Below are 24990 nucleotides of genomic sequence, written 5' to 3' on the forward strand. Positions count from 1 at the left end.
CACTTTGTATGCATTTTATATTTTCTTAAAATGAATGTTATTGGGAAGTGGAGCCAATATGGTGGAGTAGAAGGAGGGACCTGCTGTAGCTCTCCCCTCAAAGCCCATAAAATACCTGTAAAAATGACTCTAAACAAATTCTAGAGCAGCAGAAGTCACAAAATGACAGAGTGAAAGAGATTTCCAGCCCAAGGCAGCCTGGTAGGCCAACAGGAAAGGTCTATGACACTAGGCTCAGAACAGATCACAGTCCAGCCTTGGCCATGTGGCACAGCAGGGACAGGACTGGAGCAGGCTTCAGGGCTCAGAATCCCAGGTAGCAGCTTCGGTTCTCAAATTCCTCAGCCCACAAACACCAGAGACAGCTTCAAAGGTCAGTGAGAAAGCTCTTTCACCTGGGTGAGGGGGGTGTGAGATCTGGCCCCAGCCCCAGCCCACAGCAGCTAACTGCAGCAGCAGTGAGCCTTCAGGCTAAAGACCCTGGGGCAATAAAACTGCTAATCTGAATCACAGCCCTGAGTGGTCACCCTGGGGTGAGGAGGAGCACTGGCCTGGTGGAGCTGGTGGAGGCTCTGGAGAGGGAATTCTACTCACAGATCCTGGGCAGAAAAGCTTGTGGTTGCTCCCAGACCACAGTGCAGGCCAGGATAGGAGTAAACTCCTCTCCCTTGATTGTGCCAACTTTGAGGAACTGAGAACTTACAGGTCCCTAGAGTATACCCTCCACTTGACAAAGGACTCAAAAGTCAAGTAACTGGCTGGGGAAATGCCCCAAAAAGGGAAAAAATAAGGCTATAGAAAGTTACTTTCTTGGTGAACAGGTATTTTCCTTCATTCTTTCAGATGAGGAAGATATCAAAGTCAAGGCTTCCTCACCCAAAATCTCCAAAATAAATTTGTAATGGTCTCAGGTCATAGAAGAGCTCAAAAGAAAATTTGAAAATCAAGTAAGATAGGTGGAAGAAAAATTGGGAAGAGAAATGAAAGTGATGCAACAAAATCATGAAAAGAGAGTCAATAGTTTGCTAAAGGAGACCCAAAAAAAATTCTGAAGAAAATAACACCTTTAAAAATAGACTAACCCAAATGGCAAAAGAGATCCAAAAAGCCAATGAGGAGAGGAAGAAGAATTAGCCAAATGTAAAAGGAAGTTCAAAAGCTCACTAAACAAAACAGTTCTTTAAAAATTAGAATGGAGCAGATGGAAGCTAATGACTTTTTGAGAAACTAAGAAATTACAAAACAAAACCATAGGAATGAAAGAATTAAAGACCATGTGAAACATCTCACTGGAAAAACAAATAACCTGGAAAATAGATCCAGGAGAGACAATTTAATTATGGGGTGACCTGAAAGCCATGATCAAAAAAGGAGACTAGGCATCATCTTTCATGAAATTATCGAGGAAAATTGCCCTGAAATTCTAGGACCAGAGGGCAAAATAAATATTGAAAGAATCCACTGATCACCTCCTGAAAGAGATCCAAAAAGAGAAACTCCTAGGAATATTGTAGCCAGATTCCAGAGTTACCAGGTCAAGGAGAAAATATTGCAAGCAGCTAGAAAGAAACAATTCAAGTATTGTGGAAATACAATCAGGATAACACAAGATCTAGCAGCTTCTACATTAAGGGATTGAAGGGTTTGGAATATGATATTCCAGAAGTCAAAGGAATTAGAATTAAAACCAAGAATTGCCTACCCGGCAAAACTGATTATAATACTTCAGGGGAAAAGATGGTAATTCAATGAAGTAGAGGACTTTCAAGCATTCTTGATGAAAAGACCAGAGCTGAATAAAAAATCTGACTTTCAAACACAAGAATCAAAGAAAGCATGAAAAGGTAAACAGGAAAGGAAATCATAAGGGACTTACTAAAGTTGAATTGTTTACATTCCTATATGGAAAGATAATATTTGTAACTCTTGAAACTTTTCTCAGAATTTGGGTAGAGGGATTATATACATATAGACAGAGGGCACAGGCTCAGTTGAATAGGAAGGGATGATATCTAAGAAAGTAAAATTAAGGTATGAGAGAGGAATATATTGGGAAGAGAAAGGGAGAAATGAAATGGGGCAAATTATCTTTCATAAAAGAGGAAAGAAAAAGCTTTTTCAATGGAGGGGAAAAGTGGGGGGGATGAGAGGGGAAAAGTGAAGCCTACTGTCATCACATTTGGCTTAAGGAAAGAATAACATGTACACTCAATTTGGTATGAAAATCTATCTTACACCACAGAGGAGTAGGGGAGAAGGGGAGAAGTGGGCTGTGGGGGGGATGATAGAAGGGAAGACAAATTGGAGGAGGGAGTAATTAGAAGTAAACACTTGGGGAGAGACAAGGACAAAAGAGAGAATAGAATAAATGAGGGACAAGATAGGATGGAGGGAAATATAATTAGTCTTTCACAACACTACTATTATGGAAGTCTTTTGCATAAATACACATATATGGCCTATATTGAATTGCTTGCCTTTGCAGTGGGGATGTGTGGGGAGGGAGGAAGGGAGAGAAGTTGGAACTCAAAGATTTAGGAACAAATGTTGAGAATTGTTTTTGCATGCAACTGGGAAATAAGAAATACAGGTAATGGGGTATAGAAATCTATCTTGCCCTACAAGAAAAGAGAAAAGTTGGGGATAAGGGAAGGGAGGGGTGTGATAGAACAGAGGGCAGATTCGGGGAAAGGATAATCAGAATTCACGGTGTCTTGGGGTGGGGGGAAGGGAGAGATAGGGAGAAAATTTGGAACTCAAAATCTTGTGGAAATGAATGTTGAAAACTAAAAAATTGATTAATTAAATTTTAAAAAATTGAATGTTGTTACCCCACCCCTATACAATGTAAACTTCTAGAAGGAAAGGAGGATTTTTAAAAATTCTTTGGATCCCCAGTGCCTAGCATGAGGTAGGTGCTTAGTAGCTGCTCAACAGTTACCTTTGACCATAATTGCTGCTTAATAAATGTTTGTTCAGTTGAATTGATACATTGTGTTTCTCCCATTCTGGACATTTCATATCTCAGAGCTTAAGTCACATTTTGACTAATGTGCTAGAAAATAAAAATAAAGTCACAACTTTTGTCTGATGAGAATGAATTTTATTTTTATGTGAAACTAAATGTTTTTTCATGTTGAAGAGGTCCAAGGTTGGCCACTAGATTTGTTTTCCATTTTAAGATGTTTATTAGTATCTTTGGTTTTTCCATCACTTTCATTTTCATATATATCCCTCCCTACTCTGCTACTCAGAGAGACAGATCTTATAACAAAGAATAAGAAAAGAAAGAGAAAAGAAAAAAAAATAAGTCAGTAACATTAGCCCACACATTGACTGGGGCTAATGGTCCACACCCACTGGTGATCATATTTCAAAATATCATGGGCCCTGGAGAAGCTGTAAGAATCAAAGGTAAACAGCTTTGATTCTCAGAGATCCTCACAAATAGCACTGACCAGTTGAGCCTAAGGTCACTGAGGCCTCCAAGTCTTCATCAGAGATTAGAAAAGGAATTTGCAAGGTCCTGGGAAGGAAGACATCTGAGCCTCACCCAAAGAAGCAGACCAGAACAAAGAGGAGATGGAGGGGGCTGGGTTGGGGTGTGGGGATCGGGAAGAAGGGTTAGCTGCAAAGAGGCGGATATCAGTCTGAAGCAAGATAACCCACACTTCATTGAGTTATCTCATGTAGAAGGCATTCTCATTCTGGTGCATATCAGACTAAGTGGTTTTAAAGTCTCTTCTACCCAGGAAGTTCTGGGATAGTTGGAACTGCTGTTTAATGCTGTGATTTTTCTCTGCCTCTGTTTTTTCATCTCTAAGACAGGGTTAGTACCGCTCATAACCCAGCTAGTTCAAGGATCAAATGGAACAACAAATGTGAAATGCTTTGTAAATCACACATACACATTATTATATTTTGTGTGTGCCAACTATTATTTTTATCGAAAAATGACTTGCAATGAATAGAGAAGTGATGGGTATAATGTTCAATATATGCTGGTTGAATGGAAATTTCTATTCTATTAGAGGCAGATTATTTCAGTTTTTCTATTTCCTTTTTAATCATCATGAATTTGACAAACATCAATAAACACACACATTTCCTTACAAAAGAAGAACAGAAAGAGAAGATTGTATCTAAAACCACGAATTAGAGCCTGATTCCTCATTCTCTTGGTGGGTTTTAGTAAGGGATCTTCTGGACTCCTCTATTCTCTTCCCAAGGAAGTCATGTGATGGATGAATGACAAATTATTTTGCTTGGCATCCAGGGAAATCTTCATCTTACTCTTGGACTATCTGAACAGGTCTGTTAGTATGCTATAAAAAGAAACCAGATGGCAAAATGGGCATTGAAAGACTCTACTGATCACCTCAAGAAAGATCCTAATATAAAAACTCCAAGGAACATTATAGCCAAATTTCAGAACTATCAGGTCAAGTAAAAAATACTACAAGTAGTCAGAAAGAAACAATTCAAATATCAGGGTGCCACAATCAGGATTACATAGGACTTAGCAGCTGTAACATTAAAGGACTGGAAGTCATGGAACATGATATTCTGAAAGGCAAAGGAGCTAGGACTATAACCAAGAACAATGTACCCAGTGAAATTAAGCAAAATACTTCAAGGGGAAAAAATAGTCATTCGATAAAACAGGAGGATTTCAAGCTTTCATAAGGAGAAGAGCAGAACTAAACAAAAAATTTGATCTGTGATATCAAGACCCAAGAGAAACCTGAAAAGGTAAAAAGGGGAAAGAAAACAAGGGATTCAATGGAGCTGAACTGTTTACATCCCTACATGGGAAGATGATACTTATAATTCTTAAAAACTGTACCACTAGTAATACAGCTAAAAGGAATATGCCCAGAGTGTATGGACCTAAGGTGAATTTGAGGGAATGACATAAAAATAATTAAGGGATAAGAAAGAGTACATTGAATGCAGAAGGAAGGAAGAAGTAGAATGAGATAAATTATTTCATGTGAAAAGGTGCAAAAAACCTCTTACAGTGGAGGGAAAGATGGGAGGGTAGGCAAGGGGCATCACTTGAACCTTACTCTCAAAAGTGTTGGCTTGAAGAGGGAATAATATACACAATAAGGTGAATGTAGAACTCTACCTTAATTGACAGGAAAATAGGAGAGGAGAATAAATAGGGGGAGAGTGACAGAAGAAAGGATGGACAAGGGGAGGTAGCAGACAGAAGCAAAACACTGTTGAGGAGGAAAGTAAAAAGAGAGAGGAGAAACAGGAGGAAAAATAGGATGGAGGGAAATATATAGGTAGTACTCATAACTGTGAATATAAGTGGGATGAAATCTCCCATAAAACTGAAGCAGATAGCAGACTGGATCAAAAACCAGAATCCTACAATATGCTGTTTACAAGGAACACACTTGAAGCAGAGAGACACACAGAGTAAAAGTAAGGGACTGGAGCAGAATCTATTATGCTTCAGCTGAAGTTAAAAAAAAAAAAACAACAGGTGTAGCAATCCAGATCTCAGACAAAGCAAGAGCAAAAATAGAACTAATTAAAAGAGATAAGGAAGGAAACTATATCTTGCTAAAAGGTATCATAGACAGTGAAATAATATCAATAATATATATATGAACAAAGTGGTATGAATACAAGATCTCAAATTATATTACAAAACAGTAATCATCAAACTATCTGGTAGTAAGAAATAAAGTGATAGATCAATGGAATGGATTAGATACACAAAATAGAAAAACAAATGACCATAGTAACCTAGTGTTTGATAAATCCAAGGACCCCAGCCTTTGGGATTAGAACTCACTATTTGACAAACACTGCTAGGAAAACTGGAAAACAATAGGGCGCAAACTAAGTATAGACCAACATCTCACAGTATATACCAAGATAAGGGCAAAATGGGTATATGATTTACATTTTTAATGCTCTCTATCTCTTGTTTGGTCAGGAATTCTTCCCTTCTCCATAGATTTGACAGGTAAACTATTCCTTGCTTTTCTAATTTGCTTATGGTGTCTACATACCCACACACACCATGTATACATGTATGTATATATGTAAAACAGAAAATTTTGATTATATTAAATTAAAAAGCTTTTGTACAAACAAAACCAATACCACCAAGATTAGAAGGAAAGCAGAAAACTGAGAAACAATCTTTACAGCAAGTGTCTCTGACAAAATTTCTCAAATTTTCTCAAATTTTTTCATTTCTCAAATATATAGAGAGAACTGAATCAAATTTATAAGAATATAAGCCATTCCCCAACTGATAAATAGTCAAAGGATATGAAGAGACAGTGTTCAGATGAAGAAATCAAAGCTAGCTAGAGGAAGAATTGCTCTAAATCACAAAATGCAAATTAAAATATCTCTGAGGCACTACCTCATACCTATCAGATTGACTAATATGACAAAAAAAAAAGGAAAAATGATAAATGTTGGAGAGAATGTGGGAAAATTGACACTAATACATTGTTGGTGGAGTTGTGAACTGATCCAAACATTCTGGAGAGCAATTTGTAAGTATGCCCAAAGGACAACCAAACTACATGCTTTTTGAACCAGTCATATAACTACTAGGTCTGTATTCCAAAGAGATTATTAAAAAGGGGGAAAAGACCTACATATGCAAAAATATTTATAGCAGCCCTTTCCATTACGACAAAATATTAGAAGCTGAGGGGATACCCATCAATTGGGGAATGACTAAACAAGGTATGGTATAAAAAATATGATGGAATATTATTGTGCAATAAGAAATGATGAACTGGCAGATTTCAGAAAAACTTGGAAAGACTTGTACGAGCTGATACAAAGTGACATGAGCAGAACCAGGAAAACATTGTACACAGTATCAGCAATATTGTGTAATGATCAACTAAGAATGACTCAGCTTTTCTCAGCAACACAACAAGTACAAAGGACTCTTGAAGGAAAATGCTGTTCACATCCAGATGAAGAACTGATAGATTCTGAATGCAGATCATAGCATACTTTTTAAACTTAATCTTATTCTTTTTTGTGGGTTTTTTTTTTTGATGTTTCTTCTTTCACAACTGTGACTAATATGGAAATACGTCTTACATTATAGCATTTGTATAACCTATATCAAATTGCCTACCATTTTAGGAAAAAGGGAGGAGGGGAGGGAAGAAGAAAAATTTGAAACTCAAAATTTTGTAAAAATGAAAGCTAAAAATTATCTTAACATGTAACTGGGAAAAAATAAAATACCAAAGTTTGAAAAAAAATAAACATTGCATACTAGGGCATCTGCCCACATGTAGAGCTTCCAAGCTATTGCCGTGGGTAAGGGTATTTGGTTTCAAGCATCTTATAGAGTGGAATAAAAGTCTGAATATTTGGGTTTCTAGACTCTGCCAAAAATAATTTTATTCTGGACTCAGTCCAGGGGGACAGGAGACTGGTGGCAAGTGCTACCATCCACCCCACTGGCCAGTTTGATTCAACCAGCACTAGCTAGTCTGGGAATCCTGCCAAACATCTGTATTTTGCCCATTTAAGGCTTGCTTGATAACATTTGTGATGAATAAATATTTTACAAGGATGTTTTCTACAGCTGACTTGCTCTAAAAACTTGGAGCCCCTTCTGTGGCTGTCACCTTAACATTTTTATTATCAATCACTTACATGAGTGACTGTCCATGAAATTCATTTTAAGGGAGAGGAAGGAATCTGGATATGGGATTTCCTCGGTGTGGATAAAGTTCCAGTGTGGAAAACCTTTTCCATTAGTGAAGAATCAACTCATCTTTAGCCTGAGGTCAGAGAGAGCTGCCTGGGGCACTGAGAGGGTATGCCTTGCCCAGACATATGCAATCATTAGGCATTAGAAGTGAGACATGAACTAGGGTCTTCCTGACTCTATTGCATCTCTGTGAAATGCAATATATGAAATATACAAGATCATAAATTTAGAGCTAGAAGGGGCCAGAGAGCCCATTAAGTCTTTCTTTATTTTAAAATATTTTATTTTACCCTTGGAGGGACTGGTCCAGGGAAAAGAAATGACTTACCCAGGGTGATATGGTAAGTGTCAAAGTCAGGATTTGAACCCAGGTTGTGATTCTAAAGGCAGAACCCTTCCCATCGAACCACATTGCCTTCCTTCAGAATCCCAGAGCTGAAGGGAATGTTGGAAAGCATTCTATTCAATTATTTTACTAATGAAGAAACCAAGACCCAGAGAGAGGATGGAATTTGTTTATGGTCACATAGCATTTTAGCACCAAAGCCAGGCCCCAGCGTGATGCTCTCTCTACCATGACCCACTGGATAAAAACAACCCATTTTCCATAGGGATATATTGAAAAGCTGTCAGCTAGAACATTCTGCCAAGATGCTGCCTGAATAGGATGCAGCCTACCCAGCTTCCCCACCGACTCCAGCAAAACCCTGAAGTTTGCATTAGACTGAATAATGATCAAGAAATCCAGTGAGACAGCAGCATGAGGAGCAATTATCTGAATTGTGGCTGGAATGTGGAGCTCCTGGGTTCAAGATTGCCCTCTGCAGTCTTTCAGATAACTTTCCTTCACGATGCCAACTTATCTGCCTTCAGAGAAACAGATGACAAGTGGAAATAAGCATAGTACAATCTTACATATAGGTGTATGATTGTATATGTGTATATATGTCTATGTTCATAGACCTCTCCATATACATATACTTGTATATGCATTTATGTTTGTGTGTGTATGTATGTATATGTGTGTGTATGTATGTATATGTGTGTGTATGTATGTATATGTGTGTGTGTGTATATATGTGTGTGTGTATACATATACATATAATCCAAGCTTAATTGTAGTTTTCCTTGGCGGGGGGGAATAAAATAAAAAATACACAGCAGAGAACAAAAGAAAACCTAAAAGAAAGCACAGAAAACCTGGGCAGCTTTGAAAACAGTGTGTAGTATTTATTACATAGATTTTCTTGAAGTGGAAATTTGTTTTATGTTGAATCCTCTCTTATTTCTGCTATGTATATGACAATTTTTTCCCATTTTATATTTAAGTTTAGAATAATAGAATTTATTTTTAAAAAAAGAAATTCAATGAGAAACTACAGTAAGTCACTGTTACTCCCATCCAGAAGTCCATAGACAATAAGAAAGGAGTTTTCAGTAAAGCAAGAGCCAGTCCTAAAAGATGGGACCCATGAAGCCTTCAAGATTTTGAGTGCAGAGGCAGCCAGAGTAGAGGGCTCCCTTGAGAAAGGCCCAGAATGAGGAGGATGCTCTAGGATCAGGTACCTTGGAAGCCCCTGGAGTCTTAGGGAGAGTTAGGATGGTATTGATTAATATGGCTCACTCCACAGCACTGACCCTCCTAGTCTAGGGACTCTAAGGTCTCTAACACTCTGCCCTGAAAAACCAGAGCAGGCCCTGAAGGTCCAGCTTCTTGAACCTCAAAGAGACAGGGAAGCCTAGCTCTGGGAGGCAGAGACTGCTCAAGAGCGCAGGGGACCACTTAGAGCTGACCAAATCACTTTAAAGCGAGTTAGTGATTTGTTGTTACAGTTCAGTCATTTTTCAATCATGTCCAACTCTGTGACCCCATTTGGGGCTTTCTTGGCAAAGATACTGGAGTGGTTTGACATTTTTTTCTCCAGCTTATTTTACAGATGAGTAAATGGAGGCAAACAGGGTGAAGTGACCCGCCCAGGGCTATTAAGTGTGTGAGGCTAGAGTTGAACTCAGGAAGATGAGTTCATGAATTCATGAACTAAATAATTTGGGATATGAATAAGCTAAAGAAAATAACAAACAGTTTCAAAGTTATTGAAAATATAGAGATCCCTCAACAAAGCAAAGACTCACAGGAAAAAGTTGTTTGTTTTTTTGTTTTTTTTAAAAACAAGGACTAAATGAAATGAAAACCCTGGAGGTACAAATTGGAAGGAGAATACGTATCTGAGAAGAGAAAAATGCTAAATCTTACTCAAGAAATGAGTAACTAGAACAGACCAGTCATTAAGTTCATAAGATAGTGAGACATATTAGGACAAAATCAAAAGACTGAGAAATATGATATCTGATATAATTATAATAGTAATGATAATAATATTGGCATTTACTTAGAGCTTAAAAGTTTGCAGAGATCTTTACAAATATATCATTATGATCCTCACACTAATCCTGGGAGGTGGATGCTACTATTACCCCCATTTTACAGATGAGGAAACTGAGGCAGATTGAAATGATTTGCTATTAATTTTCTGAGACCAGAATTGAACTCAAGTCACTGTGTTTCCAAGCCTTGTTCTCTATCCATGGTACCACTAGAAATCAAATCAAGGAGAGGTAATTTAAGAATCATGGAATTCACAAAAATTGATTATTTAAATAAAATCGTGAATGTTATTACAAGAAATCACAAATGAAAACGGTCCCAATTTATTAGAACCAGAGGGTAAGGAATCTACCAATTTGTAGAAAGAATCTACCAATCACTTCCTAACTGGATTCCAAAGAGGAAAAGTCCCAGGAATGTCATAACCAAAACTCAGAGTTCCCAAATCAAAAAAACACAGTAAACATTCAGAAAGAAGCCATTTAAATACCAAAAACTATAACCAGGATCATAGAAAATCTGACAACTTCTAAAAACCAGAGGAGATATTGGAATACAATATTTTAAAAGTCAAAAGTCACAGGCTTACAACCAAGAGTAATTTACCTTGCAAACCTGAATATAATTCTATAGAGACTGGGGTGGGGGAATGTGAATTTAATGCAATAGAAGACTTTCAAGTATTTCTGATGAAAATATCAGAGTTGAATAAGAACTTTGAAGTATTAAGAAAAGAAGAGAGAAAAACCTGAAAAGGAAAATTTAGTTCAGCAATAATTGGAAGGATCTCTATGACAACACGGAAATAAATGTCTCTTTAAAACCTTAATGTTCTCAAAGGGCATTTAGGGGGTTAAATAAGAAAAAAGCAGGTCTTGGGGTTAGAATGGTTCTATTCTGAAGGATTGAATATGGGTAGAGAAAAGGGACAGTAAAAGGGATCCATTAGTATAGAAAAGAAGAAGGGGGTGGTAATTGCTGTTTCTCCTAATTGGGGTGATGAGGAGAGTACATAAACATGGTGGAAGGGATGGGGGAGGAATGGACATCAGGCAAGCCCCACTCTTACCTAAAATGGACAAAAAAGAATTGAACACACAGAATTTGGGGTAGAAATAAACCATACTCAATAGGGAACCAACTGGGAATTTGTTTTCCTTGTTCAGTCACATCCAATTCTTCACGACCCCGTGGCAAAGATACTAGAATGGTTTGTCATTTCCTTCTTCAGATCATTTTACAAATTAAGAAACTGAGGCAAACAGGATTAAGTGATTTGCCCAAGGCCACAGAGCTAGTGAGTGTCTGAGGCCACATTTGAACTCAGGTCTTCCTGACTCCTTACCTGGAACTCTATCTGCTGTGCCACCTAGCTACCTAGTTGCTAAGCTGGGGATAAGGGAGGGATTACAAGGGAAGAACATGGCAAGGTCAGATTCATCCTGAGCAAAACAAACTTTCTGATACCAAAGTGAGGAATTAAATGGATTTAAAACAAAAACAAAAGAAGGTGAAAACCTTAGTTTTCCTCTTACATATTTAGAAAATGGTTAAACAACTTGTGGTATATTCCACAATGGAATGGAATATTGTTGTGACATAAAAAATGAAAAAAGAGATGATTTTGGAGAATTCTGGGTAGCAGAAACTGATGAGTAGAATGAGAACACTCGGAAAAATAAATCTGAAGAATTTCCATGCTCTGATCATAGAATGACCAACCACATCTTTAGACACATGTTATGGACATCCTGATAGAGGGGTCATAGACACAAATGCAGAAAAAGAGACATACTTTTGGACATAGCAGAGTATGTATTCATTTTGCTTGACTATGATTACTTGTCATAAGATCTTTTTCTTTCTCTCAGTTTTTAATGGGGGAAGGAGTGGAGAGATCTGGAGAAAAGGAGACTAACAATAGTGATGTCCAAAAGGAGAGGGCCATTGTAACATTTTTTTTTAATGAACAGAAGAAACCTCAGAAGGAAACCCAGATAAGCAGGAAGTTTTGAAAGAAACATGAAGAATTTAATATATACTTTTTTCTTTTAAATCAAGCAGTATGAAATGAAGATTCACAGTTTCACAAAAAAATCTTTTTGTGCTTTGCTATGTGGGTGGAAATGCTATTTTTTTTAAGTTTAGAACAATACTTTTTTCAAAAAGAAAACTTTAAAAATAGCCAAAAAAAATAAAGTTATCAACTTACTTCTTCTTAATAGAGCCATGTGTTCATGTGGCTAAAGGCTGTCACCTGTGGATGGAGAAATGAAAAAACCAAAGAATGAAATCAAAATTGAAATCATAAATATGTATTAAGAACTTTAACTCCCATAAAACTTTGATGGGGGAAGGAAATGACTTAATTAATCATTCCTCACCTTTCCTAATCTAGAATTTTGGAAACCAGAACACAGATTTCTAGGACATTATAACTCATTTTAAGACCAGGCCCATATCTCTTGACCTAAATTTTCTATAGATGTATTGGTCTTGGAATTAACCTCTGTAAACTAGTCTTTATTTTTTTAAATGTTAAATGAATTCATTTGGGGTTTTTAATACCTCCATAACCGCTTCTCAGAATCTCCTTTGCTGGATCGTCATCAATGGTTCATACCATAAGTGTGGGTATACCCCAAGGTTCTCTCCTGGGTCATCTTCCCTCTTTGTATGCTCCCTTGGTCATTTTATCAGTTCACATATGTTTAACTGTCATTTCTACCCTAGTGACTGCTCCCTAGGCATTATTGGGGCCATCAAAGTCACCATCATTGACATCATTAACATCACCACTGCCATCACTATCATCAGTAGTAGCAGTGGCAGTAACAGTACCTCTACCTTAAGCACCAAGATGAGACCATCAGTTCTTAAATCCTCAAAATTACTCAGTTTCTGACTGCACACTAGCTCAATATAGTGACTGTTAGAGTAGCAAGGCAGCTGCTGGAGGTGAGGAAATATAGAATATCACAGTGTTCTCTATTTCTTAACACAACAAAAAATTGTGGTATACTATTGAGAAACAATAAACTAGGGGAATGCACGGGCAGAGATTTGACTTACATAATAAGTTACTATGAAAAAAGTCTCATTTTTCCTTTGGTTTATTGGAGGGTACAGAACCTATTGGTATCCTTATACTTTGCCATTCAGTCAATAGTTATTAACTATCTACTGTGTGCCTGGCAACATGCTGAGGGTACAAAGACAAAACACATTCCTTTGCAATTTCCCCTTCTTGCATATGGGGGAGGAGCAAAAGATTCTTCTGAGACAGGCCTCCAAACACTCCCTCAATTTTCATCTACCGCCTTAAATGGGGTGCAATACAGATTCATATTTATCCGGCATCAAAGAGATTTCTGTGTGTTCTGTTGAATGTGCATCAAGTACACTGACTGATTCTACTCTCTCTGGGATCCTAAATGGGTGCCAGGGCACTAATTGATACCATCATGGTTTGGGAACTTGGGGCATCAGAGTTGGGAAGTTCCTGCCTAAAAATGGGGCCGATATATTATGCTAAGAAGGTAAGAGCAATAACCAGAAAGACAGATCACAAAACTTAAGGACCAGAAGTAATAAGTGATGTTTGAATCAGTGTCTGGGTCAATCAAGGATCACATATGAGTCCAAGAACATTAGACAGAAGTGAGGTCTGGGGTCAGTTGTAGTATACTTCATTGTACTCTGCCCTGGTTAAACTCATTCAATCAATAAGCATTTATTAAGCACCTATTATTAAATATCAGGCAATATGCAAAGATGCTGGATATACAAAGATTAGAATGATATAATCCTTTCTCTCAAAGAGTTTACATTCAGGGAGGAAAATGTGTGTGTATGTATGTGTATGTGTGTATACATACACCTATGGCATTCCAAAAGTCTTAGTGCAATTTTAGTTGCTGAAGCTTAAAAGTCCTCTAAGACTTTTAGAACACATGATATATACCAAATAAATTCAGAGTAGTTTGGGAAGAAAGGGCACCAGAAGCTGGGAAGGGCAGCAAAGAATTTATGGAGAAAGTAGAGCCTGAAATAATGTACTGAAAGAAATGAGCTATTTTATGGAGCAGAGGTGGGAAGTTGGTAGGATCAAAGTAACGACGAATGGGCAGTGCAAAGATGTAATGATATGTGAAAAAGAGAGAAAAGAGTTAGTTTGGCAGGAAGCAATCTTAGAGGTAATAGGATGGGAATCAGGAAGACTCATCCTCATGAATTCAAATCCCTCCTCAGACAATTTACTACCTGGGCAAGTCACTTCACCCTGTTTGCCTCAGTTTTCCCATTTGTAAAATGAGTTAAAGAAGGAAATGGCAAACCACTCCAGTATCTTTGCCAAGAAAACCCCAAATGGGATCATGAGAAGTGAGACATGACTGAAATGACTTAGCAATAACAACAGAGGCAATAGGGAATCACTGGAGTTTATTAAGGAGGGAAGAAACATGGTCAGATCTGAACTTAAGAAAAATCACTTTGGCAGCAGTGTGGAAAATAGACTACAGAATGAAAAGACTTGGTGGAAAGAGACTGATCAGGAGCCCATCAAAATAGTCCAGGCTAGAGGGTGACCCGGACTAAGGTAGTGATTATAGGAGTAGAGAGGAGTGGTTGAATGTGAGTGATGTAGTACAGGGTTTGGAGGGAAGGACAATGAGTTCTGTTCTGAGTTTGAGACGTATCAAGGACCCCAAGTTTGAAACATCCAATGGGATACAATCTGAGTAGTCTGGTTAGTTTTGGAGAACCACATTTTAGGAAGGTAACATTGATAGGTTGAGTAGTAACGATCAAAAATAAGGTGTTGAGCTTCACAATAATACATTGTAAGCTCCCTGAGGGCAGGGCAAGTTTTGTCTTATTTGATTTTACTGAGATTTTTTTATATGAATGTCACCCAATGCTTAATTTTGACAAACTTTGTCATTTGTACTTTTATTTAAATAACTGATGGAATAGTTAATGAGAAGAGATCCAAGCAAAAATTCCTGGGGCACACCATTGATAATGATGATGATAATAAAAGCAAGAACTACTGACATTAATATAGTATTTTACAGTTTGTATAGAGTTTATAGACCAGAAGAGACTTCCTTCCAAGATGATGACATCAAACCATTAATTTCTACTCTTTTTCTCGATGTCATGTCAATTTCCATTTTTTCTAGTTGAGAGAGTGAAAAGTTTCACAGAGTGAAAAGTTAGTGAGATTGCAGAAAAATCATTTTATTTTACTTTTTGGTTAATGGCAATGAAATAAGTTAACCTGTTTGCTTTTCCTTTCCTCATTTAATTACTTTAGCCAAACTGTCAGAAGTGGAGAGACAATATCGAAGGAATATTATCTTGATAAAAAGGTCCACTCTTTATCTCTGGCATGATAATTAAAAAAGCAAGTTTCTGTTGAAGAAGCCTTGTTAAGGCTTAACAGATTTATGAACATAGTAATAGCATGCCCAAGTGGGGTAAGAGGCACCATGGCATAATATAGCAGTGTCAAACTCAAAGAGAAATAGGATCATTAATCTGTACATAATGATCCCTAAGGGCTTGATTTTAAATTGGCTTAGTTTTATTTATTCAAATTGACTAATTGACTCAGTTTTTAAATGGAATATATATTTTAAATTATATTTTCATGCATTCTGTTAAATATTTCCCAATTACACTTTAATCTGATTTGGGCTAAACCCAGGAGTATTATGGGATGCATGCCACCTGCAGGCATGTTTGACACCATTGGTGGATCAGATCAAAGCTAGATTTAGGAAGCACAGGATTTGAATCCTCCCTCAGACACTAATGAGCTGTGTGACTGTGGATAAGTCAATTAACCTCTTTGTGCCTCAGTTTCCACATAAAATGAAAAATTTGGACTTAGTGACCTCTGAGATCGCTTCTAGTTCTAAATCTACAATCCTATGAGTAAAAAAAGAAGAGTTCCTGAAAGATGCTTCATGTCTGTGTCTGTGTAAAAGAAAAACTTAAGCAACTTTATAGAAAATTGAAATCTCAGAGATGAAAGAAACCTCAAAAGTCAATGAGTCCATCTCTTACTAAAAATGCAATCCTAGTCTACACCATCCCTGTGTGATCACCCAAACTCCCTGTGAAGACCTTCAGTGACAAGGAAATAAGTTCCTCCAGTTGGTAGCTGGTTTTTCTTGATGCCAGGTGGAAATCAGCCTCTCCACAACCTCTACCCATTGTTCTCACTTCTTTCCTTCAAGGCCCAGCAAAACAAGCTTAAGCTTTCTTCCATTTGGTAGTCTTTCAAATATCCAGACAATGACCATGACTTCTTGGTTTTTTCTGTTTCAGACTAAGCATACTTAGTTGCTTCAGTTGATCTTTCCATGGTATGGCTTTAAATCCTCTTACCATCTTGGCCATTTTCCTCTTGATGCATTACAGTTTATCAATATGCTTCTTAAAAGGTGAAAAAAAGGCATTCAGGTTGAGCTTAAAATACCACTGGCCAGCATTTAGGCTGCTGAATCAAGCCCAGATATTGTTTTGAAATACAAAATTATAACAAGATCCTCATGGATCAATGAGCTAATTAATATAGATAAAATGCTTTGTAAACTTTAAAATACCATAGAAATGTCTGTTATTCATATTATTATAGTCAGTAGACCATTTCTGTTTCTCTGCAAAGTTATATTTTATGTCCGATAGTGAAGTTTTTTAGGTTTAAAAGAAACTCCAGAGAAGGAGAAGGCACAGAGTGGATGAAACCTGGTTTAAACATGCTTGGTTTTATTTTCATTGTTAGACTTCCTTGTTTATGTGTCATTCATTCACAAAATCTGCTTTTCATATCAGTATTAGAAAGGCAGAACAATATGAATTTGAGAGTAACAAAATACAACCTATCCCAAAATGCTCCTGGGCATTTGTCAGCCAGTAAGGTTCAACAGGAAAAGATGGTTAATCTCATTTCTCTCTTTCTATAAAAATCGTATCTTTCAAGGTCAATTTCAAGTCCTTCCTTCTCACTGAAGTCTTTCCTGGCATCTGCGGCTCATCCATACCAAATGATTGCATATACTATGAGATTTAATCATTGAGCACCCTGGCAATTGAGAAGTTCAAATTAACTCTACTTTGTAATTGATTCTATATTGTATTGATTTCATATTGTAATTGATTCTGATTATTGTTCATAGATTCTGATTATATGTTTAAGTCTCCTTTCTATTATCTTGAATTGAGCCCAGAAATTTAGTTTTCCCTCTGAATTCTTTTTAAAGTTATAATTAATGGGAAAAACTGTTATTTACCATACCTTCAGCTCCTGAGAATCAGGCTGATCTGGTATATTTTCAAAAGGGATTTTGTCCATCTTTGCCTGCCCTTCTACAATTAAGGAGGGTTTTAGCCTCCCTAACAAACCCTCCTCAGAACCAGGGAGTCTGTTATCCTCTTGTTCCCTAAAAAATGTCTTCAGGATGTAGATGGATCCCATAAATCAATCAAGCACTCCTTAATGGCATAGAGTAGTAAATACTAGCCCAAGTGGGTGGTAGCCTTCTTTCCTTGATGTAACCAATCATGTTGTTCCCACCTCCATGATACTATCAACCAACTGAATTGTCATCTTTACCCAATTCAGTTCTTTGTTCTCTTGTACTTTTCAAAACTATATGAAGGCTATTACACCTTACCTTGTGGTCTTTCATCATTGAGAGAGCCCATTGACCCAATTTATTGGTTACTGCTAGCTTTACCAAGGTGTAGAGAGATTAAGTGATTGACCCAAAATCTCACAGGTTGCAAGAGTTCTTAATTATTTTGTACATTGTAAAGGGGGATCATAGGGCTATCCAGGAAGGTGGTTGTATTTGTATCCTTATTTCTGTCATATTAGAAATTGGAGCCATGGAGATCCAGGAGTGAAGGAGTAGAGACAAAACATCACCCCAGTGATCTGAGACAATGTGGTGCAATGGACAGAATGTTGAACTTGAACTCATGAGATCTGGGCTTTTTGTCTAACTCTGCCTTCTGTGTCACCGTAGGGAAATCACTTGGCCTTACTAGGCCTCAGCTTTCTCAAGTGTAAAGTGAAATGACTGGGCTAGATGAATTCTAAGGTTTCTTCCAGCTCTAGATTTGTCATCCCATGATCCCACACTGATGCTGGGGACAGGGCAGAGTTGGAAAGATCTTTTGAGAAAATGGCAAGGAGGGTTGGGGATATGAAGAATCTTTAAATGAAAGAGCCAATAGAGCATCTCATAACAGGAGCCAGAGAGAGAAAATTAAAAGGAAATCAGTTTTTTTGGGACCCAAGTTCAGAGAAGGCCAGTGAAATTGTATGTGTGTGTATGTGGGGGTAATCTTATGGATAATAATTTTGGAAACAAAAACAAATAGAGTTAGGGCCAAACTGGTCAATGAGCTCTGGATTTAGAGTCAGAAGACCAGAGTTAAAATTTGGCCCTGCCATTAGCTTACTATTAGCTTAGTGACCTTTGGTAGGTCTTACCTTCTCTAAACCATTTGTCTCCTCAGCTGTAAAATGAGGAGGTTGAACTTAATGACTTCAAAGGTCCTTTTCAGCTCTGAGTCTATGATCATGAAGAAATCTAAAAGATGCTCGAGGCAATTGGTATGCCTCAGGTTGGCAGGTGGAAATATTATTACAATGAATATTATATATAAGTATTGGAATGAACTTGTATGACATGCAACATATGTATAACATGTATAATATAGTATAACATAAATTATATAAATAAAATAAATTATAATCTAAAGTGTTAGTACTTAAAAGGGATGATAGCAGGGAGGAAAATCAGCTAAAAAAAAAATAGAACAGAAGGAAGGGAAGAAGGAAGTCTTCTTTCCTGGGCCTTCTAAGGCAAAAAACATGAATGAGAAGCATTTGGGAGCTTGCAGTGTCTGATTAAACAGGAGGTAAAATTTCAAGAATCTTGTTCCGGATGGTAGGATGTCCAGCCGCCATGTTTCTACCTTCACTGGCCAGTGCACTAAAAACTTTTTGTAAGCTTTAGAACACTAAAGAAATTTAAGTTATTATTATTGCCATTATTAGTATCATCATTATTTCATTATGGAAAGCAAAGGCAGTATCAGACAGAGGTCCTCTCTATGTAAAACAAGGCCATCTGCATAAAAAATCATCTGAATCTTGGATCCACACACTGTCGAACATCCAGACAAAGAATTGCTTTTTGGGTCACTCTTCATCCAGATGTTTTGTGATACGCAAACATAACCAACAGGTTTTCTTTCTGTGATGAGAGCTCCTCTTCAATTTGTATCTTATTCAGTCAGGACGTCATCTAGTGTTTATCAAACACCTACTAAGCATCAGGAACTACACTAAAAGCTGGGGATACAAAGAAAGGTGAAAAGTGTCTGTTCTCTAGCCCATCTAGTCTGATCCAAACTGGGATACAAATCCTCCTTCCCAGACAAGATGGTATTCACTCCTTACCCAAAGACCTCCAGTGATACTGAACCTGCCCTCTCCAGAGATTACCCTGTTCCATGCTTGGACAGTGTGCATTGTTAGGGAATTTTCCTTATGGGCTTAAACTTTGCTCTCCACTGCTTCAGCTATTCTCCTGGTTGTGCCTTCAGGGGACAAATAAGTGAGTCTGATCATGATTCCACGTGCTAATCCTCTGATTTATTTATTCCTCAGTATTCCTCTCTTCATAACCGATATTTTCTCTTCTCTGATTTTCTTATTAAATTAAATTTCTTATTATATTACTTTATAGATGTATTTCTCATATTGACAAACTGACGGTGATAGGGAAAAATTGCAACATGTTAAAAAGTTTCCAAAAATGGCCCTCTGATCACTTTTGGCCAAATGTGATGCAAAAAAAATGTGTCTTGACAGGCCACAGAGTTCTTTTTATTATTAGTCACCTAAGGGCTGAGGGTTTTTGGAGAGGAGAATCAATCACTAATTAAAACCAATTATTTGAATCTCCAACTTTGTCCTGCAAGAAGGAGGTAGTGTAATGTAATGGTTAACTCTGGAGTCTGAGGATCTGAGTTCAAATCCCACCTCTGATACTCCTTACCTGTATGACATTGGACAAATTGCTTCCCCAATGGACTTCACTTCCTTCCTTGGCAAAATGAGGACTTTGGACTAGATGAGCTCCAAGGTCCCTTTCAGTTCTGTGTCTGTGATCCCATGTGCCATCCTTCCTTTAAACCCTATTCAACTCCCAAGTCTATGTGAGTCTTAGCTGGTTTCCATGGATACAATCTGATATAAATGATAAACCAGAACCAGAATATATAGATATAGATACATAGATGCACATATATGTGTATATATCTCTGTACACATACATACTTCTATATACATATGTATGTGTGTTTATACACCCACATATGTGTAGCTCTATATAAATCATATATAGGTATGAACATTTTATAAATCTAAGTATGATTTCTATGTAGAGAATTGTGGGAACTCCCTGTGTAGAAACTCTCTTCACTGTTGCTTTTCTGTAACTTACAGCCTTAAAGAGCTGCCTGAATCCCTGAGAGAATAAGACTTGCTTGCCAAGACCCAGTTAGTATGTGCCAGAGGAAGATCTGAACCCAGATCCAAAGAGCCTTTCATCCCCTACAACCTTTCACACTATAGTATGCCGCCTCTTCCTGGATTCACTGTTTTTGCGGAAATGTTTTCTTTGGGATGTGAGAAATAGGAATTTAAATTTCGATGGTGGGGATCTGACTGCAAGAGCTTAACTTCCTGAATCTACTAGCAAAATGAGAAAGAGGGAAAGAAGGCTACAAGACACAGTCAAACAAAGTGCCAAGGCTGCTCAGGAATTTCTGGTTAAGAATTCTTTTACCTTGAATATGTTGAGGGCAGGACTTAGGGCTTCTCTGTTCCGATCAGCCGCAGAGAGGACACTCAATTCCTGGCCACCGCCCTTTTTGCTGCTGCTGCTTCATCCAACAATCCCATTGGCAATTCCAGGGATCTGGGGGCCCCAAAGGACCAATGCTGTGATTCTCCAAGGGAATTCCTTTTTCTTTGCCTTGTGTCTAGTTTACTCTGGAGCAACTCTGGCTTCCTCCATTCCACTGCTATGAGGGAGCTCAGAATTCCAACGTTGCACTGGAGGAGCCAGGCGGTCTCCTAAACTGCTTCCAGATGTGCTCTGCAACATGCGTCCAGCTCTACCTCATCTGCCAGGACCTCCTCCCAGATCCCCAGCCAGCCCCGGGAGTGCACAGAATGTCAACAATGAGGCTGCTCAGAAGGGGCTAAACAGGGAAAAAGGCCAATGCCAACCAGTGTGTGGCTGAGCATCTCCTTCTTCCCTACTGGGACTAAGGCAACTTGAAGAAAAAGAAAGAGAGGGCAAGGGATCTAGAAAGTCTTAACCTCTGAGCTTTCCTGAAGTTCTTTGTTGTTAAAAATTCTGCCATCTTCAATCTCTCTTCCCCTTTCCCCCTCAATCTCCTTCTCTTTCCCTGTCTTCCTCTCCCTCTCTCCCTCCTTCTTCTTCTCCCTGCTTCCCTTTCTCTCTCTTTCTCTTTCCTCTCTCCTTTTCTCTATCGCTCCCCTTCTTGTCTATGTCTCTCTCTCTCCCCCATCTCTCTCTTTCTCTTTCTCTCTCTATCTCTGTCAGCTGCCCCCATCCACACTCTCCCCCCTCTACTCCTTCCTTTGTTCCCTCCTCCTCCTCTTCTTTCTCCTCTTTCTCCTCCTTCTCTCCCTCACACACACATACATGCAATATGACAAAATTATTCCATCAAGATAGTAGTTGTGAAAAGAGTTTTCCAGCTGGCATATTTGGGGGATGACCCACACAGGCAGCTGGCAGCCAGGGAACCAACCTTGGCATTACTCTGAGAGCTCTTCTGTTCTATGAAGCAACTAGTTGTCAGATCCTTAGAAGGTGTACAAACAACACATGCTGAGTCTGGGTCATTCACTGGAGACTGGCCAGAGGTTTTCGGGAATAACAAAGCTGAAGAACAGCAAAGATAGAGAAAGACTTTGGGGTTAAGTGTCTGAGACAGACAGCGAGACAGACAATGAAACAGACAGAGAAACAGAAATGGAGAAGAGCTTGAGCTACAAAGTAACAGAAGGAGTTACAATGATTTCTATTCATTCCAGTACTTAACAAGATGATTCTGCTCATTCACCTTTCTCCCAAGGGCCTGCCATGGAATGGGAGACACCTAGATAACTCCAAATAGACTAGAATGTTAGAGACTGGAGGCAGTTTACAGACTATTTTATCCGGGTATTCTTTTTTCTTTTTTTGTGAGGGTTTTTTCCTCCAATTACGTGTAAAGAAAAATTTCTTTTCTAGAAAAAATATTTATTTTTAGTTTTCAACATTCACTTTCATAAGATTCAGGGTTTTGAATTCTCTCTGCCTTCCTCTCCTCCCCCCTCTCCAAGATGGCATGCAATCTGACAGAGGCTTTACTTATGTATTCATATTAAATATATTTTCACATTAGTCATGAGGTAAAGAAGAATTAGAACTAATGGGAGGAACCACAGGAAAGAAGAAACAAAACAAAACAGCAGAATAAAAGGAGAGCAAATGGTACACTTCCATCCACATTCAGACTCCAAAGTTCTTTCTCTGGATGTGGATAGCATTTTCCAACATGAGTCTTTTGGAATTGTCTTAGATCCTTGCACTGCTGAGAAGAGATCAAAGTCAGTCATTGAACAATGTGGTTGTTACTATGTACAATGTTTTCCTGGTTTGTAAAGATAATTTTCAATATTCATTTTTGTAAAACTTTGAATTGCAAATTTTTCTCCCTCCCTCCCCAAAAGAACAAGCAATGTAAGTTTACATGTACAATCATGTTAAACATATTTCCACATTAGTCATCTTGTAAAAGAAGAATCAGAACAAAAGGAAAAACCATGAGAAAGAAAAAACAACATAAAAGTGAAAATAGTAAGTTTTCATCTGCATTCAGACTCCACAGTTCTTTCTCTGGATGTAGTTAGCATTTTCCATCATGAGTCTTTTGTAATCCAAGAATGCTTAACCTTTTTCATGTCTTGGACCCTTTTGACTAACTGATGAAAACCATGATATTTTCAGAATAACATTTCTAAACACCAAAAATAAAATAAAGAAGATTATAGAGGGAACCCAATGTTAGTGAAAATAAAGATATATCTTTTTCCTCTCTGAGTTTACAGGCTCCCTGAAATCTGTCCATCGACTCCTTGGAAGTCTATAGGCTCCAAGTTAAGAATCTTTGATCTGCAAATAAAAGGGAAAAGGATGTATATGTACAAAAAGAGTTATAGTTGCTCTTTTTTTTGTGGTGGCAAAGGGATGGCTGAAGAAGTTGTGATACATGACTGTGACAGAATACTTTTTATTATGACAAATGATGAGCAGGATGATTTCAGAAAGACATAAATGAAAAATTGATACAAAGTAAAGTGAGCAGAACCAGGAGAACATTGTCCACAATAACAACAACATTGTAACAGTGATCAACTGTGAAAAACTTAGCTACTCTGATCAAGACAAAGATCTGAGGCCATTCCAAAGGACCCATGATGAAAAACATTATCCACTTCCAGATAGAAAAATGATGAACTCTGAGTGCAGATTGAAGCATATTTTTCACTTTCTTTATGTTTCTTGCTTTCCAATTTTTTAGGCAACATGGCTAATATGGAAATATGATTCATATGACTTCACATGTATAAATGAGATCATCCTTACTTGCCTTCTCAGAGGGTAAGAGAGAGGTAGGAGAGGAGAGAATTTGGAAATCAAAATTTTAAAATAATGTCAAAGATATAGAAAGAAAAAAGAATAACTTTGAGGGTAGAAACTGTCTTTTTTTAGTCTATTTTTGTATTCCTAGCACTTTGCACAATGTTTGACACACAGTAAGCACTTGATAAATGCTACCTTTGCGGGGAAAACACTTTAATCTGATCCAAGCACTTTACTTACAGGGCAAAGAGAATTGAATGGAATCAGCCATCCACGGTTATGTTATGTTTGTGATGGCGAATCACAGCTACACCTTAGGGAACAGAGAATGGAAGGAAGGGGCAAAGAGGCCCCTTTTGGCCTGATATCAGGAAAAAACCTTCCTAATGATAATAACTATCATTTATATAACACTTTAAGGTTTGTAATATCTCATTTGGTCCTCACAACAACCTAAGAGATAGGTACTACTATCATTCTCATTTTTAAGATGAGGGAATTGAGGCAGATAGACATAGCAAATAAATGTTTGGAGCTGGATTTGAACTCAAGTCTTCCTGATTGCAGGCACAGAGTTCCCAGAGCCAGAATTCAAACCCAGGTTCTCCAGTTCCAGATCTAACACCACGGTACTATGGCAGCCCCCTAAAACTTAGATCTAACTCTTTTCCAAACTCCTGGTCCCATATTTCTCCTCTATTTTTTCATTACTTTCTACTATATCGAAAATATTGGACAATTTCCAGTTAGGAGACCAAGACTCAAAATATGGTTGGTTATCTACCTTCTAAGAATGTCCTAGCATTGGATCTCTTACAAATCTTCAACATATCTATGATCTCAGTGATGCAGGTATTCTCTCCAATGGTGCAGATTGAAACCCATGTATACCTTCAAATGCTGGGCACCTCTCATCCATGTTTTCCTCTAGAACCTCCAAAATGTATCTACCCAATGAACAGGCAACTTTCATCAGGTCTTGTCATATGCTATGGGTATCAGTCACACTCAGGTTATCCATCCATTATCTCTTATTCTATGTGAATGTCACACCCTTTCTTCCCATAACTCATCTCTTTTGTATCTTTCACATTACTTCTTATATATGCCAGCATTGGTGATGTTAT

The 24990-nt window shown here is 37.9% G+C and overlaps 1 protein-coding gene across 1 annotated transcript in view; it reads right to left on the reverse strand.

Moving 5' to 3' along the window:
- Window positions 1–21742, reverse strand: part of GLT8D2 (glycosyltransferase 8 domain containing 2) — a 40771-nt gene extending 19029 nt beyond the window's left edge. Inside the window, exons 1-2 of the mRNA XM_072655775.1 lie at window positions 20987–21742; window positions 12319–12363 (exon numbers count right to left, since the gene is read on the reverse strand). Of these exons, the coding sequence (XP_072511876.1) occupies window positions 12319–12337 (19 nt within the window). The 5' untranslated portion in view covers window positions 12338–12363; window positions 20987–21742. The remainder of the gene's footprint in view (window positions 1–12318; window positions 12364–20986) is intronic.
- Between the last annotated feature and the right edge of the window lie 3248 nt (window positions 21743–24990).

This window comes from Notamacropus eugenii, chromosome 3 (genome assembly GCF_028372415.1).
Source record: "Notamacropus eugenii isolate mMacEug1 chromosome 3, mMacEug1.pri_v2, whole genome shotgun sequence".
NCBI lineage: Eukaryota > Metazoa > Chordata > Mammalia > Diprotodontia > Macropodidae > Notamacropus > Notamacropus eugenii.